Source organism: Colias croceus, chromosome 22 (assembly GCF_905220415.1).
Source record: "Colias croceus chromosome 22, ilColCroc2.1".
Classification (NCBI taxonomy): Eukaryota; Metazoa; Arthropoda; class Insecta; order Lepidoptera; family Pieridae; genus Colias; species Colias croceus.
In genome coordinates this window covers 5,107,707-5,131,126 of record NC_059558.1, presented here as the reverse complement: position 1 = coordinate 5,131,126, position 23,420 = coordinate 5,107,707, and the positions used below count along the sequence as shown (strand labels likewise).

Below are 23,420 nucleotides of genomic sequence, written 5' to 3'. Positions count from 1 at the left end.
GAAGTCGCATCAGTGCCGTATGAAACTCTGTTTCCGTAACAGTTGGCACATCGGTAAGATGTTGCGCTGACAACGGCTGTGCCATTACAGGCGGTACAACTGCAGCATCCCCGATTGGAAACAGGGTCCCCACTACTCTATCCAGGAGCTCAGGCTCCAACGTCCTCGTCAATGGTGGACCCCTGGGGCGCAACTTACACAGCGCCAACCTGTACGGCCTGCCCCATGGATCCCTAGAAAGAGATTCTAAGAAATCTTCCCGGGCTTTTGCCTTTGCCCTCTCAATGGCTCTCTTCAATTCGTTAATCGCCTCGCGATATTCTGCATAGCGCTGATTCTCCGACTCCCTATCACGGAAGCGGCGTCGACGTAACCGGCTGTATCGGCGCCTGGCCCTAACGCAGGCGCTACGCAGTGTTGTGAGATTCTCAGACCACCAGTAAACCTGCCTCTTGGGAGGCAGAGATCTGACCCGGGGCATGGCTGCATCACAAACTTCTGAGAGGGCCTGGCGAAACCACTCAGTCTCAGCCTCAACATCAACAGCCTCTATTTGCGGTGACGCCCAAGCCAGAACGATCGCTGCGGCCTGCAATGCTTCGCGATCAAGACGCTTTAATGCCCACCGAGGACTTTCTCCCGAACAGGCAATCCGGCTTTGACCGGTTTGGGGCACTTGAGCAACGGAGACGTCAAACCGGATATATCGGTGGTCAGACAATGTCTCTACGTCCTCAAGTACCCTCCAGCCCTGAACGCTGCTAGCCAACGTGGCTGACGCAAGTGTGATGTCTACGATAGATCCACCTTGTTGACGTACACACGTATTTACGGAGCCCTGATTCATAACTACCAACCCAACAGCTACAATCCACTCATCCAAAAGTGTTCCACGTGCACTAGTTACTGGAGAGCCCCATGTCGCAGACTTTGCGTTGAGATCTCCAGCCAGCAACACTCGACGGTAGTTGTTTTGTCTTATAATAGCCTCCAACTCCAGTAGATAGTCCTCGAATTCTGATAGTGGCCTGTTGGGAGAGAAATACCCTCCAATGATGAGCGTCTCACCCAGTAAAACCGCAACCCAACCATGACCTTTAATAGTTCTTCCAAGAGGTGGGGTGTCTTCAGGCATTTTCACCACAATGGCTACGAGGCCATCACAATCTCCTAACCAGTCATCCCGATTTGGAATAAAATATGGCTCCGCAATAACTGCAACGTGCACCAACCACTGCGCCATGCTCTGAACCAGGAGGTCCTGAGCTCTCGCACAGTGGTTGATATTCGCTTGCAAACATCGTAGAGCCATCTTAAGTGGGATGTTCTGTTTCCATCTCCGCATCCAGCCGCTGTGGTTGTACCGCAGGTACAGCTGAACGATGCCGCATTTTTTTGGATGCCCCACACGCTCTGCTACCAATAGAATGGTTGGCGGATATGCCAGATGAGGCGCAAAGAGTACAGTGTGGCGCTGCCAAACAGTCCCTTGCTTTATGCCCCAGTTCACCGCACCGGTAACATTGAGCACCTCGATCGACTTCTGATTTACAGTGTTCTCGGACGTGTCCCACTTCTAGGCATTTGAAACAACGCCTTTTCCTTCGTTCAAGAAGCTGAACCCGTGCCGACACCCAACCAATCAGTAACTTTCCTTCACTTGAAAGTTTTTTGGCCACCGCTATAGGGCATCTCACCCATACCGTTCCTGTACCTGACCGACCGCGTCGGATGGAACCTATTTTGATCATCTCTGGAGGACAGCTAGCCGTCTTAACAATGGCAGCAGTCACTTCCTCAGAAGAGGTCGAGTCATCCAGCCCGGAAATACGCAGTTCAGCACATTTCATCGGTCGGGTGATCCGCACCTCTGTTTCGTTCAGTACGTCCTTAAACTTATTGGCCAGTAGATCGGCCTTCTCCTCATTAGCCACGCCAGGAATCTCAATAATAGCGGCTCCTGTAGCGGCACGTTTGAAGCGGACAGACTCGATTCCAAGACTACTTAGATCAATTCTTTTTTTTGCTTCAGAGATGATCTGAGCGTATGTCAAACCTCTGTCTACACCCTCGGAAAGCAGCGTTAAAACTATGGCTGCAGACCTTGGAGGACGCAGCTTTGCAGCTTTTTGCCGTGTAGACTGTGCGGTCGTCTTCTTAACCTGCTGACTTCTCTGGATGGTTTTACCTCCTTTGACAACTGTAGCCCAACTTTCTTTCCTAAGGGTATCAGTAACAGGAACCAGACGATGCTCATCTGCTGAAATAGGTGCTTGAGCCACCGTCCTATTCCCATTGCCTCCTTTATTCCTCTTTCTCTTCTTTTTAGAATGGGATGTAGATGCTGCGCCAGAACCTTGCAATTGTGCTTGGGCATCAGACGAATCCCTTGACTTCTTAGATTTTTTCTTCTCCTGAGACTTTTCTTTACTTGGATTAGCTTTCGCTGTTCCTTCTTTTCTCCTCTTGTCCGCTGCAAGCGGTGGTCTGACGCGGGTTTCTGGCAAGAGTCGAGACTCAACGGCTTCAAAGCGTGCATTGACTAATTCTCCAAATTGGACCATAAGTCTACGCTCGCGTTCTCCATCGTCCCGTTTCGCTTCTTCACGCAATGCCGCCATTTCTTTACGAAGTTCGGCTAACTCAGAAAACATGCGGGCATTCATTGCCTCCGCTCTTTCATACTTCTCTTTCATGAGTCTTAGCTCCTCATTTTTCGAACCTAATTCCCGTTCCAACCTTGCAGTCTCCTCGGAAGCAGTTACGCGATGAACTCTTTCACCTAGGTCCCTCAAGCCAGCTACTACCTCCTTAAGACTTTTCCTGAAAGTCCCTTTAATATTTCTTGACTTGACTTCGACATTGTTAACCATGGAAGCCAAATGCAAGATCAAGTTTCTAATGCCATGAGACATTTCACCAGTTTCCACCTCAATAATGGAGGACGTGTCACTCAGGCAAGAAGCTCTAGCTAGGTGATAATCCTCAACAAGCTTCGCCGCTTCACTCTCAGCACATTCTTCCGCCTCTTTTCGCTGCTCTCCATGCTTGGCTACCAATTTCTTAGTGGCCCTACTAAGACCAACACTTCTTATAGAAGAAGTTGGATATCTTTGCCTTCCCCTTGTCTTAGGTACTTTGGGCAACGGAGCAGCTGACTTATCGCTAGGAGAGTCAGAGTTGTAAATACTCCCCTCAGGTGACCGTATCCTCTTTTCACGTATGGGTTTCCTCTGTGTTCTTGGGATACCCGTACTATTATTATAGCTCAACTTGCCCGTTGAGCTCAGGCTCATCGCAGAGTCTTCCATTAACGACTCAAGCCGCGATTCCGCCTCTAAACTTCTCTCCAATCTAACAACACAGCGACCAATTGCCCCCTCAGATACGATTGGGCTGAGTGTGTCCACAGTTGCCGCAGAGGCATCTGTCGACACACCACGGGATTCTCCAGCTACACTGGTACCCGCCTGAGTAGTTTGGTTATTGTTCGCTTTTTCCATCATTCTTCCTCCCCTCTCTCTTCATGGACGCCTAGGAACCGGGCTCTCCCCGGCCATACACACCATCAGCGACGTCCCAACCTTAGTGTTAGGGTCTATTTTTTAGTGAGGTTAGACTTCCTCTTGGTCCTGTAAGACCTCCGTATCCCTAAAAATAGGCGTTAACGGGTTGGCCGACGTTGACCAAAATCTGACCAGTGAGGTTTGTGACTCTCACCAGTCCGCCGCCCATGACCGCAAGCCATGCAGGCCTGCCATACTACGAGCACGAAGCTCCTCTGGGCAGTAGAAGCCCCAAACACGCGCCAGAGCGCTAGTGCATCTCCTGTCCCCTCTTCACATAAGAGGGATACCGAGAGCAGTCCACTCGGTCCAATTAGCTTCACTCAAGATGCTGGATTGCATCCCAAGTTACTGAGCCCCCCCGCCGCGACAAGGCCTGGACCCGGGAGGGATGCTCTTGCTCTAGCTCAAGCTCTATATATTCGTTTCATGTAAATGCGCCGTAAAAAGAAGTTTGTGTGGAAGATTGAAGATTGCAATTAACTTGAGGCGTTTAATGTCACCAAAAAGATCGAACGAAACGAAAAGTGATGATATCTTAAAGATCCAAGCCACAGTCGCAAGCATCATTTTGTTACTTGCCTTAACTTTTATTTACAACTGTGTTTAATGTTATTATTATACGAAGCCACACAAATGTGAGAGCGTCACTAAGTGATGACATCCGATAGGTTTAAATAGCATGAACTGATAAGGTATTTGGATGGTTTTAGAATATCAGGTTAAGGTTAAAATCTTGGCACTGGATGTTTTTAAAACTCGTGTTTGTTAACCCTTTTGTGCTTTATGACTTTACTGTCGTGGGTACCATAGTATAAATGTGGGTACGTCCGGAACCTTGCGCAACAAAAGTGAAAATATCCGCCAGTAAAAGTACGATACGAATACGATAACTATTTATTGTTCTCTTAAAAGCACGAAGCGCCGCGAGGTAAACGGTTAGTCATTGAGTTTGGGAAATTAATGGCAGGCGCTAGAGGGTTAAGTAGAGCAAAGGTAATAACACGCTCGGTAGGTTACGTATGTGTTGCAGTGTCAGTATTGATTCCTATAATACCTTATAATATGTACGATTTGAATGTCTTGATTTGATTCCAAACCTTTTTATTAAATTATTGTTAGTTTTACTTTACATTTAATTTTGACTTATTATTTAAAATATAGGGCAGATTAATTGTATAATTTATATATGTTTTGTAGTACTGAGTACAAAAAATCAAATTATTTTAAAACAGAATTTATTTTTTGTTTATAGATACACTTTTACGAAATAAGAAAGATAAAAGAGAGATTAAGCTTATTTACAAACTTTTCATTATTTAAAAATAAACTGTAGGTATCTTAAAAATGTATAAATTACGACATCTGCATCGGTTCGATCGCACCTCATCTTTAATATTTTCTTTACTTTTGGTGAGATGTTAAAGTTACAAGTAAATGCTATTAATTCTTTTTTTCTTTAAATCAAATAAAGCAGTTATTTTAGTTGCAGTATCTGAAAAGGTTAAAGTGCGATTTGCAAAGTATTATGGCTCAAAGCCAAAATGTTTCAGTTTACGGAGTAAGCCGATATTAGTGATGAGAGATTTGACCTAATTTTTAAGTGAATTTTCCGTAAAATTCTGCATTAAAAATATAAGTTTATTCAAGTATTTTATTTGGCTCATCACGATCACAGTTTGTTAAACATTTCTGATCGCAGAGGGGTCTTTAAATGAATAGATACAAAGTTTTTCATTAAAGGAACCAATCATTGGTTGAGTTTTTGCTTCTGTAACTAATAAGGAGCATGTCTTCTTTGTCTATTGTATGTGTTACGAAATAACTTCACCCACAAGTTACATATTCATTTTATGCATTTATTATATTCATGGCAATTGGCAAGTTGTTCTAAGTTTTGTTTTCTTTGTTACAGTTAACGGGGAGTTCTGATACATCGACCATGGCGCCCAAACATAACACATGATCAATTATCATCAATTCTTAGACATAGAGCAGAAATATGTTTAATTAGCTATCTGAGTAATAGACACTTAGTCATATGCACAGAGAGGCATCAAACGTCTTAGATTCCTTGAAACTACGGCTTAAGTTGCTACAACGGACGAGAACCTACGTTAAAGTTATAGAATTCATAAAGAAAGACGCTATACGGTATTTGTCGAAATACATAACACAAGATATAAAATATTATGAACATATTCATAGGTAACGACTACCACTCGAAGAATCTGGTCAAATTGAAATCTATTTGATTTGAATCGATTGCAATAGCTAACCGACAATAATAAACGGTTCATTTTGTTCTGTAGACGTAAATAATAGGCCGTTAATAATTGATAGAAAAAAAAGTTAAAAAAAAGAACGCAAAATGGCGGCAAAAGCTGAACCGATCGGTCCTCGCAATGGGCATGAATTGGCGCCTTTGAATACAAGAGCAGATGGTAGTGAGAGACCACATGGAGTTACTATAGTGCTTCAAGGGTCTAGGAACTCTTTGCAACGCGATGCACCTGATGAAGATCGGGCTGCGTGGTCGGGAAAACTGCAGTTCTTCCTTTCAATCATTGGATACTCTGTGGGGCTGGGCAACATTTGGCGCTTTCCGTATTTGTGCCAGCAAAATGGAGGAGGTAAGTTTGTGCTCTTACTCATGAAAAAGTTCTTATCGCCTTAAATATACCAAATATTTTTCCTTAAATTACTCACTGTAGGCTGTAATGATTTTGAAATTTGCTGCTTATGTTTATTCGTAACAAATACCTACTAATTATTATTTTTAAGGGTAAAAGGTACGGTCTATAATTGCAAAAAAATAATACCTACAGATACCATAAATATTTTTATATAATCTTTAGAATGGAGCGATAGAACAAAAACCTAGGAAATATACTCAGACATTTTCTTTTATGACTTTATCGATAAAATCACGTAGATCCGATACTCTAGCGAACACAGCAGGCGAGCCTTTGGTCGAACAATCATAGTTTCCAAACGACGCTATGCCAATTACAACTCCCTTGTATACTAAGGGACCGCCGCTGTCACCCTGAAATATAACAATTGAAATTATCTATGCCACTAATAGACAATCAACGCGTAATAGACAATTGACCGGCTCTTTAATATTTGGCATAGTGGTTAACTTGTGGGCGTAGAGGGGTCCTGGATTTGATTCTCGGAGGGGAAAAAATAGTTTCAAGAGTCAACCACTATACTAAGAAGGCGGTCAGTAATTTAAAATATTAATATGTTGATTTGACATTATATATTATTAATAACTAGTCGTCCACCCCGGCCTCGCCCGTGGTACATATTTCACAATAAAAGGTAGCCTATGTCCTTTCTCGGGTATCAAAATATCCCCATACCAAATTTCATGCAAAGGAGAATGCCCATTTTTGGTACTGGTTTTTCTCATGCATCAAGACAACAATACTATTAAAAAAAATCTCGGCAATTTAGAGGCCTTCTTACCATCGGAAAATATATTTTGAACAGGGATTGTTTTGTAAAATCTAATAAGACATGTAATTGTTTAGATCCGTTGCCATAGATTTAGTATCCATTACCGGTTACCACGGTAACCAAGCGGTAACTATTATGACATTGGTAAATAGCTAAATGTATTATATTGTTTTCATTGAATTACAAAAAAATCAATTAACATAAAATCACTCTGTAAGGTATTGTTTATACACTGTAGGTTGTTTTAACATAGATAGTGAAGTAAAATAATATAAATATACATACATATAAAAAAATATGATTATGACATAGCTTGGTAGGTAACCAGTTATTTCTTATTTGTTTCTTTCTTCGAATATGTAGTGAAAAAATGATTCAAACAACAACAACAATATGTAAATCGAATAAAAACTCTATTGGCATTTTTTAAATATATATTTAGGTGTTCTTGAAATCCGTCCCGGAAGATTTCTGGTGCCTACCTACACTAGCCGATGAACAAATAGACTTTGTCTGAAAGCATAAGCTCTACGCATAGATTAAATATGTTAAACGAAAAATAACCTTCAGAGGATAAAATACTACCTAAATCACACATAAACCTAACTAAATCGGGTTTATTTAAGTTTTGAGGTTAATTCACATTTTTCTCAATATCTTGAAAACCCCTGTTTTTATCACAAAAAAATCAATTGGTAAAAATCTTTTGAATATCGAAGAACCCTCCAAAACCACTCTGGCATTGACGCAATACTATACTGTGGTCCATACTTTCATGGGCATTCTCCTTTGTTCAGTAGTTTAGGCGTGATTGAGTAACAGACAGACAGACAGAGTTACTTTCGCATTTATAATATTAGTATGGATTATCGTAAATAAAATGGTTAGGGAGCCAGGTGCAAATTTGGTTCATTATTTCCTCTCAAGAGATAATTCGTCAGACGCATCACAGTATAGTATTATAAAGCCTCGTGAACGTCAGCTGGCGCTCGGTTGGGGGGGTGAGCGGTAGTAGCCTCCCACGCACGTAGGAAAAAAAATACATTCATTCATTTCCTCTCAGCTAAAAATTTGTCAAATTGTAGCTAACCCAATATCTAAACGAAAAAAAATAATCAGCTGGTTACAACATGGTGTATTATACGTCAGCTGGTGTCTCGAACATGAAAAAAATAAAATTATTTTCCGTGATTTCCTCTCAAACAAAAATTTACCTGATGATAGCTTATATGTAACTGTGGATATATATATAGGTCAGCTGGCTGTATCTTGGTGGAAAAACCGTCAGCTGATACTTTGAAAGTTATTACATAGGAGTTAGACAGAAACATCTATTGCCAATTTATATGCATCAACTGACTAGGTTTTCCTCGAATTATTGCTAGCTGATTTTTTTTATTTATCGCATCAGTATATTAACAATCAGCTCACAAATTTTCATCTGAGATGAAATGACGTATCTTTAATTATTATCGTTATTTTTAAAAATTCAAGCAACACACGCTAGCATAATATAGACAGTAATAAGGTACTTGGAGGTGGTTAGTTGTACGCATGATCGGGGTACTACGTACATTCAGCCACATCGGTAAACATGTTTTTACAAATATTATAAACTGCATTTAAAAATAACTATCATATCATCAAATTCACATAACTACCTAAAAGTGTAACAAATATGAAATAACCCACTAAAAACATTAGTTAACTATAATTATTAAAAAAATAATAGTATAATATATAATTAATAAAGTTATTACTTATCTTTTACGGGGACTTATGTTGATGGAATTCCACGTATCTCGATGATTTTGTTAATGTCTCATTATATTCGAGACACCAGCTGACGTATAATACACCATGCTGTAACCAGCTGATTATTATTTTTCGTTGAGATATTGGGTTAGCTACAATTTGACAAATTTTTAGCTGAGAGGAAATGAATGAATATACTTTTTTTTCTTACGTGCGTGGGAGGCTACAACCGCTCATCCCCCCAACCGAGCTCCAGCTGACGTTCACGAGGCTTCATAATACTATACTTTGATGCATTTTACTAATTACCGCTTGAGAGGAACTTGGTCATAATATCTGCTTCTGGCTCCCGGACCAAAATACGAATGATGTTTCCAAAGTGGAATATCAGAGAAATATCAAACGTAATAGGGAATATGCATAAAATTTTAAATGGCCTAAAATATTTTTTTCTCGAATACTTATTATCGTAATATTATAATGAAAAGGATTTTTTTTATTTACTTATTATTTAAACCCCTAAAATAATATTCAAAAAGTGCAAAATAAGGGAGCGAAATTCAAACTTCCAAAACGCGCCACCACTGGTCGAATGAAATGTGACGTCATCGGACACGACGTTGTATTCATCACTCCATAGTAAACACTAAGGTAAACACCCACTGGACGTGTCATGTGACGTCACGCAAAGCGCGCGCACAATGGCGGCGTTTGAACTGCTTAAATTTTTTTAAAGTTTTGAATTTCATTTTTAAAAATATCTAGAGTATTTTGAAGCCCATTAATATTTTTTTCTACGTTATAAAATAGTAAACTATTAATTTAAGACAAATTCCCCATTATGTCCAGTACATTTTTTATTTAATTAATTAACTTGATGTCCCCTATGACTCGTAAACATCAATTTCCTGAAATCGGGTCATTGTTGTGACCCCGAAATTCATTAGTAGGTACATTCACCTGAAAAGGGGACGGTATGGCTTCCTTATTCATAAAGTAGCTTTTAAAAACTTTTTACATTCGAAAAAGAGACAAGAAAACTCATTATTTGAAACCAAAAATAAATGAATTCTGTCGATAGAATTTTCTTGAATCACAATTTGATAACATTTTATTCGCATAAAAAAAAACATAATCTAAGCTGAAAATATTAAATTATTATATTTACCACGCAAATACTTTTTCCTTTTCGACCAGCGCATATCATTTGCTTCGTTATTTTTTTCGGATAATATTTACTACATATTGTAGTATTTAAGTAAGGTACTTTCACAGAAAGAAGCTGCTTTGATTGCGATTTTCCCTAAAAATATAATTATTTCATTATGTCTCAGAAAATGCGTAAGTTTCGATTCTCACTACTACAAATAAGCACACTAAAAAATCGACTCGAATTGGTGTTCAAAAAATATTTTTTTTTTATTTTTAAGCTATTGCATAGCTTCTATCGCGGGCCTTCAGCGCGGGGACCGAATCCAGAAATTCCGTAACGAAAAATTTACGCTCCCACGGGGACGGGCGGAGGTGTGGCTTGAAGGCATGCTATGCTGTATGCAATAGCTTTACCGCGGCAGTCCCCGAGTGCCACACGTCTTTTTTATAGTTTTTTTAAGCATATTTACATTTCTCGGGTCCGTCAATCCAAATCCCATGGCCATGAATTCAGCACCGTCTTTTACCAGCATATTCGGTTCAGCTAATTTTATTGGTAGTACTTTTTCACTGAATACTAACTTCTTGACCAATTGAAGAACGATGACGTCATTGTCAAGTGTTGCTACATCAAAATATGGATGTACGTAAACTGTTTTGATGTCAAAATGCTGTCCATTATCTATTTTATCTGTCCCAACAATGACTTCTGTGTCTGCACTACAAATATTAATAGTAGAATTTATTTATGACTAGCTTTCCACCCGCGGCATCGCCCGCGCAGACAAAGAAAAACCCGCATAGTTCCCGTTCCCGTGGGATTTCCGGGATAAAACCTATCCTATATCCTTTCTCGGGTATCAAAATATCCCTATACCAAATTTCATGCGAATTGGTTCAGTAGTTAAGGCGTGATTGAGTAACAGACAGACAGACAGAGTTACTTTCGCATTTATAATATTAGTATGGATTAAAAAACAGTTAAAATTATATGTACATGTTGATAGTGAGTAGGTACTTTTTATTTCCTATATGGAAATATTTGACCAATAGTGAACTCTAAAATGAATTCACTTACGTAACTTGTTAATTAATTATTAGATATAATTATGATTTATTTAAATTATACAATGTATCCAGATTCCTGGCACTATTTCACAAGTTTGCCTTCACGTTATAGCTTTACAGACAGTTTCATGAGTGAAAATATTCTAATTCCTTAATCTCTTCCGAATCAATTGACAAAAAACCACACCCAAGTATGGCTTCCGCCTCTTAACTATAGACCACTGTAGTCTACAATAAAGAGTGTGGAAATGTGTGTGTGTGTTTCTACCTACAGTGTAAAATTTTCCAAAATATTTGAATGCAGTTCTATTTCTTTTTAACAATAAAGGAATGTTTCCTTTCAGTAAAATTCGCTATCAGTATTTCAGTATTTCAAATACTTTCCCTCCAGGGCCCATCGAAAATTTCCACACGTAAATAATTACGTCTTACCGCACAAATTATCTAAAAACGCAGAAACCGAATAGTCCGAATACCGATAGATACCACAGTATGATTTCGGTAGGTCCGTTAAGCGGAAGAAGCTAAGCTAAGTAAGTATGATTTTAAATACACTCGACCTCACCAACTAACACCCCATTTGACCACTAAATATCGTGACTAGCTGCGCCCCGCGGTTTCATCCGCATTGCTCCTGTTGGTCTTAGGGTGATGATATATAGCCTCTAACCTTCCTCGATAATTGGGTTATTTAACATCGAAAGAATTTTTCAAATTGGACCAGTAGTTCCTGAGATTAGCGCGTTCAAACAAACAAACAAATTCTTCAAATTATTATTTAGTTATAACTTATTATTATAACTTAAATATTAGTATGGATTTTTATGAAATATACCGAGACAGCAAAAAAAATAAAAATGGAAAAAAAATACATGCGTACTCTTCAAAAATAAATTGACAGTGCGCTGCAGAAACAACAAATTGATCAGAGACGATAAAAGCCCCACAGCCATGTCTATTTTTCTTTGGCTTGTAGATAGCGAAAAAGGGAACTTTTTCAATTTTAATCGTGTCTCCACCAACTATTTCGTAATTTCCTGCAAACAATAAATGATCAAAGCAAGTAATAGAGAATAAGTCCATAATAATAATAAATAATAATATAAATTTCAAAATTTAAAAACAACATTTATAACATGTAAAACATGAACAAATTATTATCCTTTTATTCCCATAATTAATTAAAGCTAACATAAACATAACCACTACCTACTTATTAACAAATAAAAAAAAAATCTATTATAAGTTACAAAAATCATACCATATTCCGATTTACATTGAATTAAAAGCAACAAAAGGCAGAACAATCCTATCACAGCCATCATAGACAATTAAGTAAAATATTTATATTGCCCCTTTTATTTCGAAAACAAAAAACTATTTCACAAAAATGTAATAAAAATATTTATAGAATGACCGTGAATAACTTTAATTGCATTGGTATCTATGGTACACATATTTTTAGCATTTTTACATGCATAGCTAAAACGAGCCGCACACCACGACGCGACGCCGCGCCGCTCGTTTCACTGTTTTTGTTAGTTTAAAAAAACTTTTTACAGCCCCGGCTTCGCCCGTGGTACATATTTCGCAATAAAAGGTAGCCTATGTTCTTTCTCAGGGTCTAAAGATTGTCTGTTCCAAATATCATCATAATCGGTCTAGTAGTTTATGCGTGATAACTATAGGTACATACATACATACATAATTACAAACCTTTTCTCTTTATAATATTAGTATAAAAGTATAGATATGATATAGATATGTCTAGTTTGATTATCTGGGCAGTATTATTGGTACCTAATCATTTTTAATGATGGACAATAGAGCGTCGGTCAAATTGATAAAATGATGAACTTATTATGCCTGCCTTTATTAAATGCCTTGGTAAAAGTAAGTCTGGTGTCAACGCAAAAACTTTTTTTTTTAGTAGAAAAGTAAAAGCTAATATTTAATGTCCCGCTGAATGTTGTATCAAAATAACAAGAAAGAAACGTGCTACTTACTACGTGATATTCAAAAACCACAAAATAAAACGACATTTAATTTGTTTTATTAAATTTTTATTTAATTTGACAAAAAACACTTGATAAAATCTTAAAAAAATATACTTCACAGAGCATTATACTCATTAAAAATGAATCTATCACTACGAATACTTCAGTGGCGCTGAAATAACCCTACTGGTTTTCTTTAATAATTTTGTCAATGAAATCACGCAGACTTGACACTTTAGCATAGACACCGGGCGTGTCTTTCTCAGCGCAGCTACGGCCGAAGGAAACTATGCCAATTAGCTTGTCTTTGTATACTAGAGGACCACCGCTGTCGTTCTGAAAAAAAAATCTATATTTCAAGAAAAGTTTATTGAAAAAAGAGCGTGTGCCGAGCACAAGTCAGAAGTGAAACTTCATTGGCAAGATTCAAAGATACCAAAATCACCGCCTTACTTCATGACGTGGCGGTATTGCAAACCAAATATACTGCTACGTGTATGTGTGATTTTAAAATTGTTTAAAGCGATTTCAATCTTGCCTTTGTTTTGATACTCGTACAAAACGCTAAGCGCAAATGTGTACTTATTACGCCTCACGACGTCACAAATCTTATTATGTATTGTATAAGGTGAAGGTTTAAAATTCGATCCACATTCCATAAGACATTCCACATACACAAGCGCTTTTAGTTTCTCTAACTACATTTAAAAAGTGTATGCTCTATACCTAGGGCACAGAATACATAATAGTAGCTAAACGCTACAGAACGGACACTCTCCGCCTCCCGCCAAAATTAAACACTTACCTCACCCCGCACGATCAGACATAAAATGGTCCATATTTTTCTACAGGGACGATACGCAACGAAGATTGACAACATTAATCAAATTGACTTAAAGTAATTTTATTATTTTGGATTTGTGATCATCGTTTTTCGTAGAAAATGGTTAGATATTGTGCTGTTTACGGATGTATTTCATCAGAAAAACGCGAATTTTTTTTTACGCTAGTCAAAAATGTGCCAACCATAAAGCGTTAACACACACATTTGCAGTCTCTACAGTGTGACTGTCAAAACGATAATTTTGTATGGAGTGTCCGGGGTGTGCCTAGGGGCTAGGACACATTACAAGTTTTGCCTACTTAACATAGGTAGTTACATTTTTTTTATTATATATTTTTTATTAATGGCCAGGGTCAAAACAGTGTGACCTGTTGTGTTTTTAATTAAAAAAAAAAACTTTTTGGTGACTTGTTGATTTCTTTTTGCTCTTACGTAAATACGAACATTTTCTGACTCCGTATTTCGAATAGAGATTCAATTGGGCTGATATCTTTAAATTTCGTCTCATGGTCAAATTTTTTTCAAAAACAAAACATTTTAAGATAATATTTACCTGGCAGCTATCTTTTCCTTCTTCACCAGCGCAAATCATGTGTTTCGTCAACTCCTTTCCATAAGTTTTAGCGCATATTCTATCTGTGACGTAGGGTACATCGACTGCGAGGAGAATATTAGAAAAGGAGTTTGGATCCTGAAAGCGAAATATTGGTTGTAATTTCAATGAAGAATACGATATATTGAATATAATATTAAATATAGGTACCAACATAAAAAAAATGTGTGCGTGTTAGGTTAGTGTACACACGTAAGAACACGTGTGCTTCTTAGTGTACACACGTAAGAAGTGAAACTTCTTTATGACCTAATTTTTCAAAAAATAATTTACTATATTAACTATGCAACTTTACAGAAATACGTCGAATCACGCGTGGTAGGGATTAGAAAAAGATGGCGCGTAACGGAAATATGTCACGCGTAACGAAAAAATTATACACAATTTTTTTTCCAACCCCGATAAAGAAGTTTCACTTCAAAAATACTTACATACGGATTTGTCCTACCAAAACCCATGGTTTCAAATACCGCGTTATCTTCTATAACCATGTTGGGTTCAGCTAATGCGATTGGCTGCACTCTATCATTGAATATTAACTTCTTACTCAATTTAAGCAATACAACATCACAATCAACATGATGAAACAATAAATTATTCATGATAAAACTTGGATGTGGATAAGATGCCATAATTTCGTGGTGTTCACCTTCGTATATTTTATCTGTGCCAACAATTACTTCTGTTGGATTCCTAGAAAAAAATAAAAAACTATAGTATTATTTTAAAAGTATTGCCAGTGTAAAAAAGTAGATGAGTCCGATGCTGATCGGCTTAGACGACATTGGAAACACCGTCGCACGTTGGGATTTTAAAATTCCTTTATACTTTCATTATGAACTAGCTATCCGCAGCTTTGTAGAACACTGTACAAATTTTAAACTAAAATCTTCCTTACGAACCACTCTATCTTTAAAAAAAATCTTATCAATATCGCTTGCGTAGTTTTAAAGACAGGGACGAACAGACAGTGAATTTGTTTGATACTATGTATCTACTTAGATATACAGCAAACATATAATAATCCTTGTTACCGTGTATCCAATTTTTGCGTACCAACTACCTACGGCGGTACGGCCTCGATTGCCTTGTCGTGGGGGACCGTACTGATTGAAAGACTATGTTATTGTAATTACTATGTACGCTTTTATGTACTGCTTTAAACATCTTGCTAAAATCTAAATTATTTCCCACTATCAGTCCGCCCCGGCTTCGCCCGTGGTACATTTTTCGCAATAAAAGGTAGCCTTTGTTCTTTCTCAGGGTCTAAAGATTATCTGTGCCAAATTTCATCAAAATCGGTCCAGTAGTTTATGCGTGAAAACCATACATACATACAAACTTTTCCTCTTTATAATATTAGTATAGATTCTTACGCCATGGATACTATTTGATGCAGAGTGCACTTTATGTTTGCGTACATACTTTTACGCTATCAAATATGGTTCCCTCAATATAGCTTGAACAACATTAAAAAATTATAATTACAAAATAAACCATACCCATCAAAACTCAAATAACAATGTGCTGCTGATATAACGAACTGGTTTGTGACGATGGAAGCTCCACATCCGCGGTCCACGTGCTTCACCTTATATATCGCGAAGTACGGGACATTCTCTATACTTATTGGATCACCGCCTACTATTTCAAATGATCCTGTACAAAATTTTTAAATAAATCAAGAAAAAAAAACAAACATTAACTATGATGATGTCGAGGAAAATTAGAATAAATTAGTATAAGTACCTAGTTTAAGAAAACTAAAGAAACCCGTTTTAATTATCTATATCTAATGTCATGAAATTATTGTATCTTTACCAATCCTTGAAATGTGTACAAAATAAGAATTAAATCTTTCCGTTAAAAATGGGTCAAAATTGAGTCAATTACATTTAAACACACAAGCAAACGAACATATAGGTGAAGCTAATAAAAGCATGTTAAAAGAAAAGAGCGTGTGTGCGGAACACATGTGTCAGAAGTGAAACTTCTTTGGCAAGATTCAAAAATTCCAAAATCGTCGCCTTATTCCATGACATGATGGTATACCCATAACGTGACCTTGAAATTTTACACTCAACGCGCCTAAAGAAGTTTCACTTCAAAAAAAGAAGTTAACTAAAAATAAATATCATAAATTACGTATTATCATATGTATTTACGTAGTGGCAACACTCACCATACGCTGCTCTGCATTCGAGCAAAACCAGAAAACCAAACAATCCAAAGATTGCCATGACTGATTATTGAATGAATTATCATGTCCACATTATAATATTTATATTAAATGATTTGCAATATAATTCAAAAGATATGTAAACTATTCTTACGTATATAGTTTTTATTATTATCAAGTATGGCGTGCCGCATATTTTGTTTTATGCGCGTGTTGGTTAAAGGCCTGAAAGGAATTTTTGGTTGTAAATTATATCCATTGTCATAAAAAAAACTATACAGGAAGTCCCACTATTGGTATACTAAGCGCGACTGATCACGTAAAAAATACTTAAACAACAAAATTACAGCAAAAAAATTTTGCTATGTTTTTCCTGAAAATCCATGTTTTCTTCTCTAGCTTCGCGCAGCCGGCATATACCGCTTCGCTAATGTGAGCAATTTGTCTATGAAAACGTAATCTTAAACGATAGGTCACGTGCTGCTAGCAAAGTTGGGCGGGTTGCTTGTTATGGGTGTACAGTGTACACATAGAGTTTTAAGAATGCATCTATTTGAAAAAAAAAAACTGCGTCTGGAATTTTATAAGTATTTTTTACGAACTCAGCGTATGCAAAACTATAACTTCCTTTGAGCTTAGTATACCAACAGTAGGACACCCTGTATACATGATCGTTCATTTACGTCATTAATTATTGTAAATTACTAGCTATGCTCTGCGGTTCTACCCGTATTATTGATTATAGCGTGATGATACCTACAGCCTCCTTCAAAAAATGAGCATTCTAACACTGAAACAGTTTTTCATATCGGGCCAGTAGTTCCTGAGATTACCGCGTTCAAGCAAACAAACTCATGAGGGTTAATTTACGGTTTCAATAAATTTTGAAAGCAATAGTTGTGCTAATGTAATCCTGCTATTAATTTTAATTTGAATATAATTGTAATAAAATACAGTTAAGTTAATCGAATATTGCGTATATTAAAAGCCGTGTCTATATTGCGATATCCCTACTAATATTAAAAATGTGAAAGGAACTCTGTCTGTCTGTTACGCTTTCCCGCCTAAACCTCTCAACCGATTTTGATGAAATTTGGCACAGACAATCTTTAGACCCTGAGAAAGAACATATGCCTTTTATTGCGAAATATACCACGAGCGAAGCCGGGGCGGATCGCTAGTTCTATATAATTAGTTTAATCCAATGTTAATCACTGAACACTATATAACTGTACGAGGTTTTTAAATGCTCAATTATATTTCTGTTTTTACACTTTAACATTGCATATTAATTTATGTTATGCAAAATAATTATACGAACTGCAAACAAATAAAATATGTATAAAAAAGACAACATTTACAAATTTAACAAAATACTTGGACAGTATTTTTTCATAATTAAATTAAGTTTTTTCTTACATTGTTTTAAAATATTATGTTGCAAATATTGGTGTTTATACGTTCTGGCAAATAATTTGTAAAAAAAAAATAATATTTCATTTACGTAAGATATTTAAACTTGTTGCGACATAATATTATGTACACCGGTATTGATTTCTTCGCTACGACGCAGTGCGTCTACGGCGTAGACAGTGCTACGACTTTTGGATCTTGAAACATGTTTGAAATTTCAGTTTGTCCCTTTTTTTATAAATGTGTGTTGCAATACACAAGAAAAAACTATACTTTTCTTGTTTTGTTTTGTATAAGTTAGCAATAAGTTTCCCATGTATAGTTTTGTTAAAGAGTAATAAATAAATAAATAAATAAAATAAAAAACTACAACTCTAAATTTAATTTCAGTTCCAATTTTATGATTAACTATGTAAATAATATGATTGTACCTCGTTTCGTTTTAAATTTTTATATTATTTAAATCAAATGGAAAAAAAAAAGTTATTTTTTTAATAAAAATAATTTAACGTTAACCTTTACTCATGGTTGCAAATAGTTCTGTTATCCTAGTTTAAAATCGTGATACCTGTCTCTAAAACTGAAAGCCTCATAAACGCATTATTTGTTTAAGCTTGTGTAAGCCTTCCCACAAACATGCTCGCTGCAAGGTGTTCGATAAATAATATTATGAATATTTCTTAGTAAAAAATACATTTTAATATTTTTATAATGGAAGTGAAACTTCTTTAGGCGCGTTGAGAGAGGTTTTGTACCTTTGAATCTTGCCAAAGAATTTTCACTTCTGACACGTGTGCTCGGCACACACACTCTTGTTTTCTACCATAATATTATAAAAAGGAAAGATTTGATTTTTGTTTGTTTGTTTGAATTGAATATACTCCGAAACTACTATTTTACTGTTTACAAAATTATTTTACCTACCATTAGAACCCTATATTATCCCTGATGAACATAGGCTATATTTTATGACGTTTTGATCCCAGGTCAACCCGGGCGCAGCCGGGACGAGCAGCTAGTTTTTTATGTGTATAGAACTATACAAGAAAACAATACAACTCTATCTTTAATTACAGGTGCGTTCCTAATCCCGTTTCTCATCATGTTAATCCTGGAGGGCATTCCGCTCTTCTTGATCGAGATGGCGATTGGCCAGAAGATGAGGCTAGGCTCGCTAGGAGTCTGGAACACTATCCACCCGTGGCTCGGCGGTATCGGCATCTCAAGCTGTGTTGTGACGTTGTTTGTGGCGTTGTACTACAATGTTATCATCACTTGGGTGTTCTTCTATCTGTTTAATAGCATTCGGGTAAGTTTTATTGGTTTTGCTGTGTAGTTCGCGTGAGCTTTATTGTCACGCGATTAGGTTATAGATACGAACCTTGAACTTTTAACTTTTATTTCATGATATAGTTTATGGATATCAACGGCATTTTGCAGAAGACGTATATAGTATTAAAATTGATGAAGCTCTTGCTTAAAAGAAAAGATTAATTAATTATAATAAATTAATGTATTCATAAGTTTATCTCATAAAATACAAGTGTTGGCGTTGATAATACGCTGAAAGAATTTTAAATAAGGCGAGCTTTATCGTTTATGTGAATAGCAATTCAATTAAATATAAAATAATTAAATTAAGAGAATTATTCAATAGAAGATTGAAAAACACTTCATTTAAAAAGCTTCGAAATATTACGTAATCTAGAAGCTATCTCAAATAAGTAGGTATTTTGAGTTTGGAGTTTTATTTTTCGTCATGAATTTTTATCATCATAATGGATTCGGGATTCGACCTTGTTCATTACTTTTTATTTTTATTTATTAAACACACATAACAGTCAGTAACAAATTCTAAGTAAGTTACATTATGTGTATCAAAATTTACATTAACAGTATTCATAAGTATCAATACCCTTTTTATTGAAGTGTTTTTCCATAAAAGTATAACTCTTTATTCAGTTAAGTGCCGACTCTCTCCCCTGGGCACACTGTCCAGCCGACAACGGAACAGCAGAAGAGGAATGCTCTAAAGCATCAGCCACTGTATACTATTGGTATCGAGAGGCGTTGGACGCGTCGCCTAGTATTGACGAACCCGGTGTACCGAGGTGGTGGATCGTATTGTACCTCTTGCTGGCTTGGATCATCGTGTTCTTTATTGTTATGAAGGGGATTCAGAGCAGTGGAAAGGTAGGTTTTTTAAGGGCCAATGGAAAGGTAGGTTTTTTAAATTGTTTGGTTTATTATATTATTTATTATTGTGTATTGTACTGTTGGTAAAGTTAGAGTAATGATAGACCCTGTATTTCTGAGACACTCTGTATTTAACAATATATTAAAATAATCGAGGTTAAGCAACGGTTTAGCACAGTTATATATTGGATGGGTGACCATTTTTTTACGGCTTGCCTTATGATATAATCCTAGGCACGACACTATCTTTATACCTATAGCTACAGAGATTTGTCTAGTAGTAGATTACTATCTACTACTATCTACTATCCTACCGGGTATAATATTAATGTTTGAAGTTTTTAATGAAAAGGTCGATAAAAATACGTTGTGTAAATTTATCTATATATATATAAAACTCAAAGGTGACTGATATAGTGATCTATCAACGCACAGCCCAAACCACTGGACGTATTGGGCTGAAATTTGGCATGCAGGTAGATGTTAGGACGTAGGCATCCGCTAAGAAAGGATTTCCCGAAATTCTTGCGGAAACGGGGAAAAACGAGGATGCACGTACAAAGTCGTGGGCGGAAGCTAGTAATTGAATAAAGAAAAATTGCTTTTCCTTAATGATAAATTATTTCGAAGTTAGTTATTTATAAATAGCACCTTTGATAGCTATAGTCTATTATTATTGTTTCAATTCAAACGATAATATTGATTTCTACGGGTCAAACTTCCAATCTCCTCAATATTTAATTAATCTACAATTTCAGGTGGTCTACTTCACATCCCTGTTTCCTTACGTAGTATTGACAATATTTTTCGTTCGTGGAATAACGCTTCCTGGATCTGCTGATGGTATAATCCATATGTATAAACCTAAGGTAAGGCTTAGTACATACTTAGGTACATAAAATCACCAGAATAAACATAACTGTTCCCGCATATAAAAATTGAAAATAAGATAAACGTCTAGATTGAATTTTAAACTCACAATAGCAATTTTTTACTATTATTTTACAAAAGTTTTGTAACAAAATATAAATCTCAATTTCAGCCTCTTAAAAATTTCCAAACAGAGTAGGTATCTCAGTTTCTCAAAAATTCCTTTGCCTAAATACTTCTATACTATGAATCTTATGCCATAAAGCTTCGAAAGATCGCAATTAATTCTCCTTTAAATATCTTTCCCTGTTTCCAGCTGGAGAAACTTCTAGACCCCACAGTATGGCTGGACGCAGCAACCCAAGTGTTCTATTCATTCGGTCTCGCGTTCGGTTCGCTTATCGCCTTCGGTTCGTACAACCCGCCGAACAACAACTGTGTGCGGGATGTGCTACTGGTGTCTGTGTGTAATGCACTGACTGCTATATACGCGTCTGTGGTCATCTTTAGTATACTGGGCTTCAAGGCGTTTACTATGGTCGAGAAGTGTATTAGCAAGTAAGTGATAGTGGCGAAAATTAAGTTATGTAGTTTAAAAAACAATTAGTTGCGATTTAAATGTAAAAGAGTTGTTAAATACCTATGTATTATTTCCAAAGTTTTAAAATAACAAAAACAGTTCGCTTTGCCTAACCTAATAATAATGTGTTTTTTATATAAGCAGCTATAAAACTTGGGCAAAAACATTTACAGAATATGTCTAAGTATACTGTATACTGAAACAACATCAACTCATTTACATATTATGTAAATAGGGTAATTAAGATTCACTGTTTTAGCCGAAGTCGATTACAGAGTATCTTTTTGATCTACTGAATGATTATTTCTTTTATTTCTACATATTTTGAGCATTTCTCTTCACCGCCGCGGCACTGCTTTGTCTTAATTCTAATAAATTAATTCTAAAACCTTCCTCTTTTTTTGTTTATCTTTCTTTCTTTTCCTCGATAATCACTTCCATCAAAATCCGTTGTGTATTTTTAAACATTTAAGCATACATAGAGACGGATAGACAGCGAATTTTTTTATACTATGTACCTAATGATATTAAAATCCGTAATTTCCTCATTTCATTAATTGAAATAGAATAGAATAGATAAGAAACTCAGCCAAAACGATTTGAATTTATAAAGATTTCATTACGTTCCCTTAAATTGAGACGAATACACTTTAAACTGTTAATCCTTATTCCTCAACCACAGAGGCTTTTCCTCATTTAACAATTTAACGAAATTTTCAGTTTACATTTACCTAATCCGTTAATCTCAGAAACAAGTTTGATTCCGACAGGATTAAGAGCTAAGAGCAATTATACTTTTAATATTTAGTTTTATAGCATTTAAATGCTTTATAAATGAGAAAAAGCCTCTCGACGTCGTGTACGTTTCAAGGCACTAGGCTAGGCGTTGTCCCGGCATGGCAAAAAGACGTGGGTTCGAATCCTGCCTCGCAATCTATTTTTTCCATATTCTTTAAAATTATACATCTCAATCAATCAATTAACAAATAATTGCAATAAAATCATTTCAGTAGAAACAGTTAACTGGCTGTTAATAGTAGGTAATTTTATAAATTAGAATTAACAAGCGTTCCCCTAATAAATTACAAGGTTTATGTCGTCCACAATGCAAATCATAACAAATATTTTTCATTTAAAAATATACGTAAAAGATGATAAATTATATAGAATAGTTTTTACTATCTACTTATTAATATAGTAAAAATGCAATGACAGTTAAAACATAAACATGTTACATATTGTTTTTTACTCGATAATATGTGTGAGTAGTCTGTAGTATTTATAACAGAAAGATAAATTAAAAAAAAAACGCGTGTGTGCCGAGCACACGTGTCAGAAGTGGTCAGAAGTGAACATGTCGTGACTGTATTGCCATGACGCGCCCTTGCAAATTTTACTCTCAACGCGGAAAGGTTCATTTCTACAAAAAGTAGTAGGTAAGGCTTTCCGAAAAGAAATTGGGTCAACATTTACTTACATTTTCGTTATAATTAAAATGTTTCTAAGATCACTTAATTCTTAACGCTTCTGGATTTTCCTCAATAAACATCTTAATGAAATTCTATCGAAAACCTTTAGTCGAAATTGATTTTGGAAGTGATTTGGGAAAAGCACTCTGAAAGTATATTTATTTTAATTTTGTACTTTCCTCTCCTTTTAAACACGTTTATAATAGCTTCATCTGTATGTTTGTATCTAACTGACTCTTTTGGAGTCGAT

At 36.2% G+C, this 23,420-nt stretch overlaps 3 protein-coding genes across 6 annotated transcripts in view; 1 reads left to right on the top strand and 2 right to left on the bottom strand.

The window, feature by feature from the left end:
- Positions 1-23,420, top strand: part of LOC123701666 (sodium- and chloride-dependent transporter XTRP3) — a 36,520-nt gene that overhangs the window by 5,178 nt on the left and 7,922 nt on the right. For all 4 annotated transcript variants that reach the window (XM_045649155.1, XM_045649153.1, XM_045649154.1 and 1 more), the window contains exons 2-6: positions 5,482-6,199; positions 19,132-19,364; positions 20,018-20,248; positions 21,010-21,120; positions 21,438-21,679. In XM_045649155.1, the coding sequence (XP_045505111.1) occupies positions 5,938-6,199; positions 19,132-19,364; positions 20,018-20,248; positions 21,010-21,120; positions 21,438-21,679 (1,079 nt within the window). In that variant the 5' untranslated portion in view covers positions 5,482-5,937. The remainder of the gene's footprint in view (positions 1-5,481; positions 6,200-19,131; positions 19,365-20,017; positions 20,249-21,009; positions 21,121-21,437; positions 21,680-23,420) is intronic.
- LOC123701985 lies at positions 1,314-3,506 on the bottom strand. The gene has a single exon (XM_045649617.1). It carries the CDS (start codon positions 3,504-3,506, stop codon positions 1,314-1,316), a length of 2,193 nt encoding a protein of 730 aa, XP_045505573.1.
- Positions 13,110-16,709, bottom strand: LOC123701668 (vitellin-degrading protease-like). Its single transcript, XM_045649157.1, has 5 exons — positions 16,646-16,709; positions 15,966-16,122; positions 14,895-15,156; positions 14,404-14,541; positions 13,110-13,342 (listed from the first exon to the last, which is right to left on the bottom strand). The coding sequence occupies exons 1-5, from the start codon at positions 16,701-16,703 to the stop codon at positions 13,190-13,192; spliced, it is 768 nt and encodes a 255-aa protein (XP_045505113.1). The 5' UTR covers positions 16,704-16,709; the 3' UTR covers positions 13,110-13,189.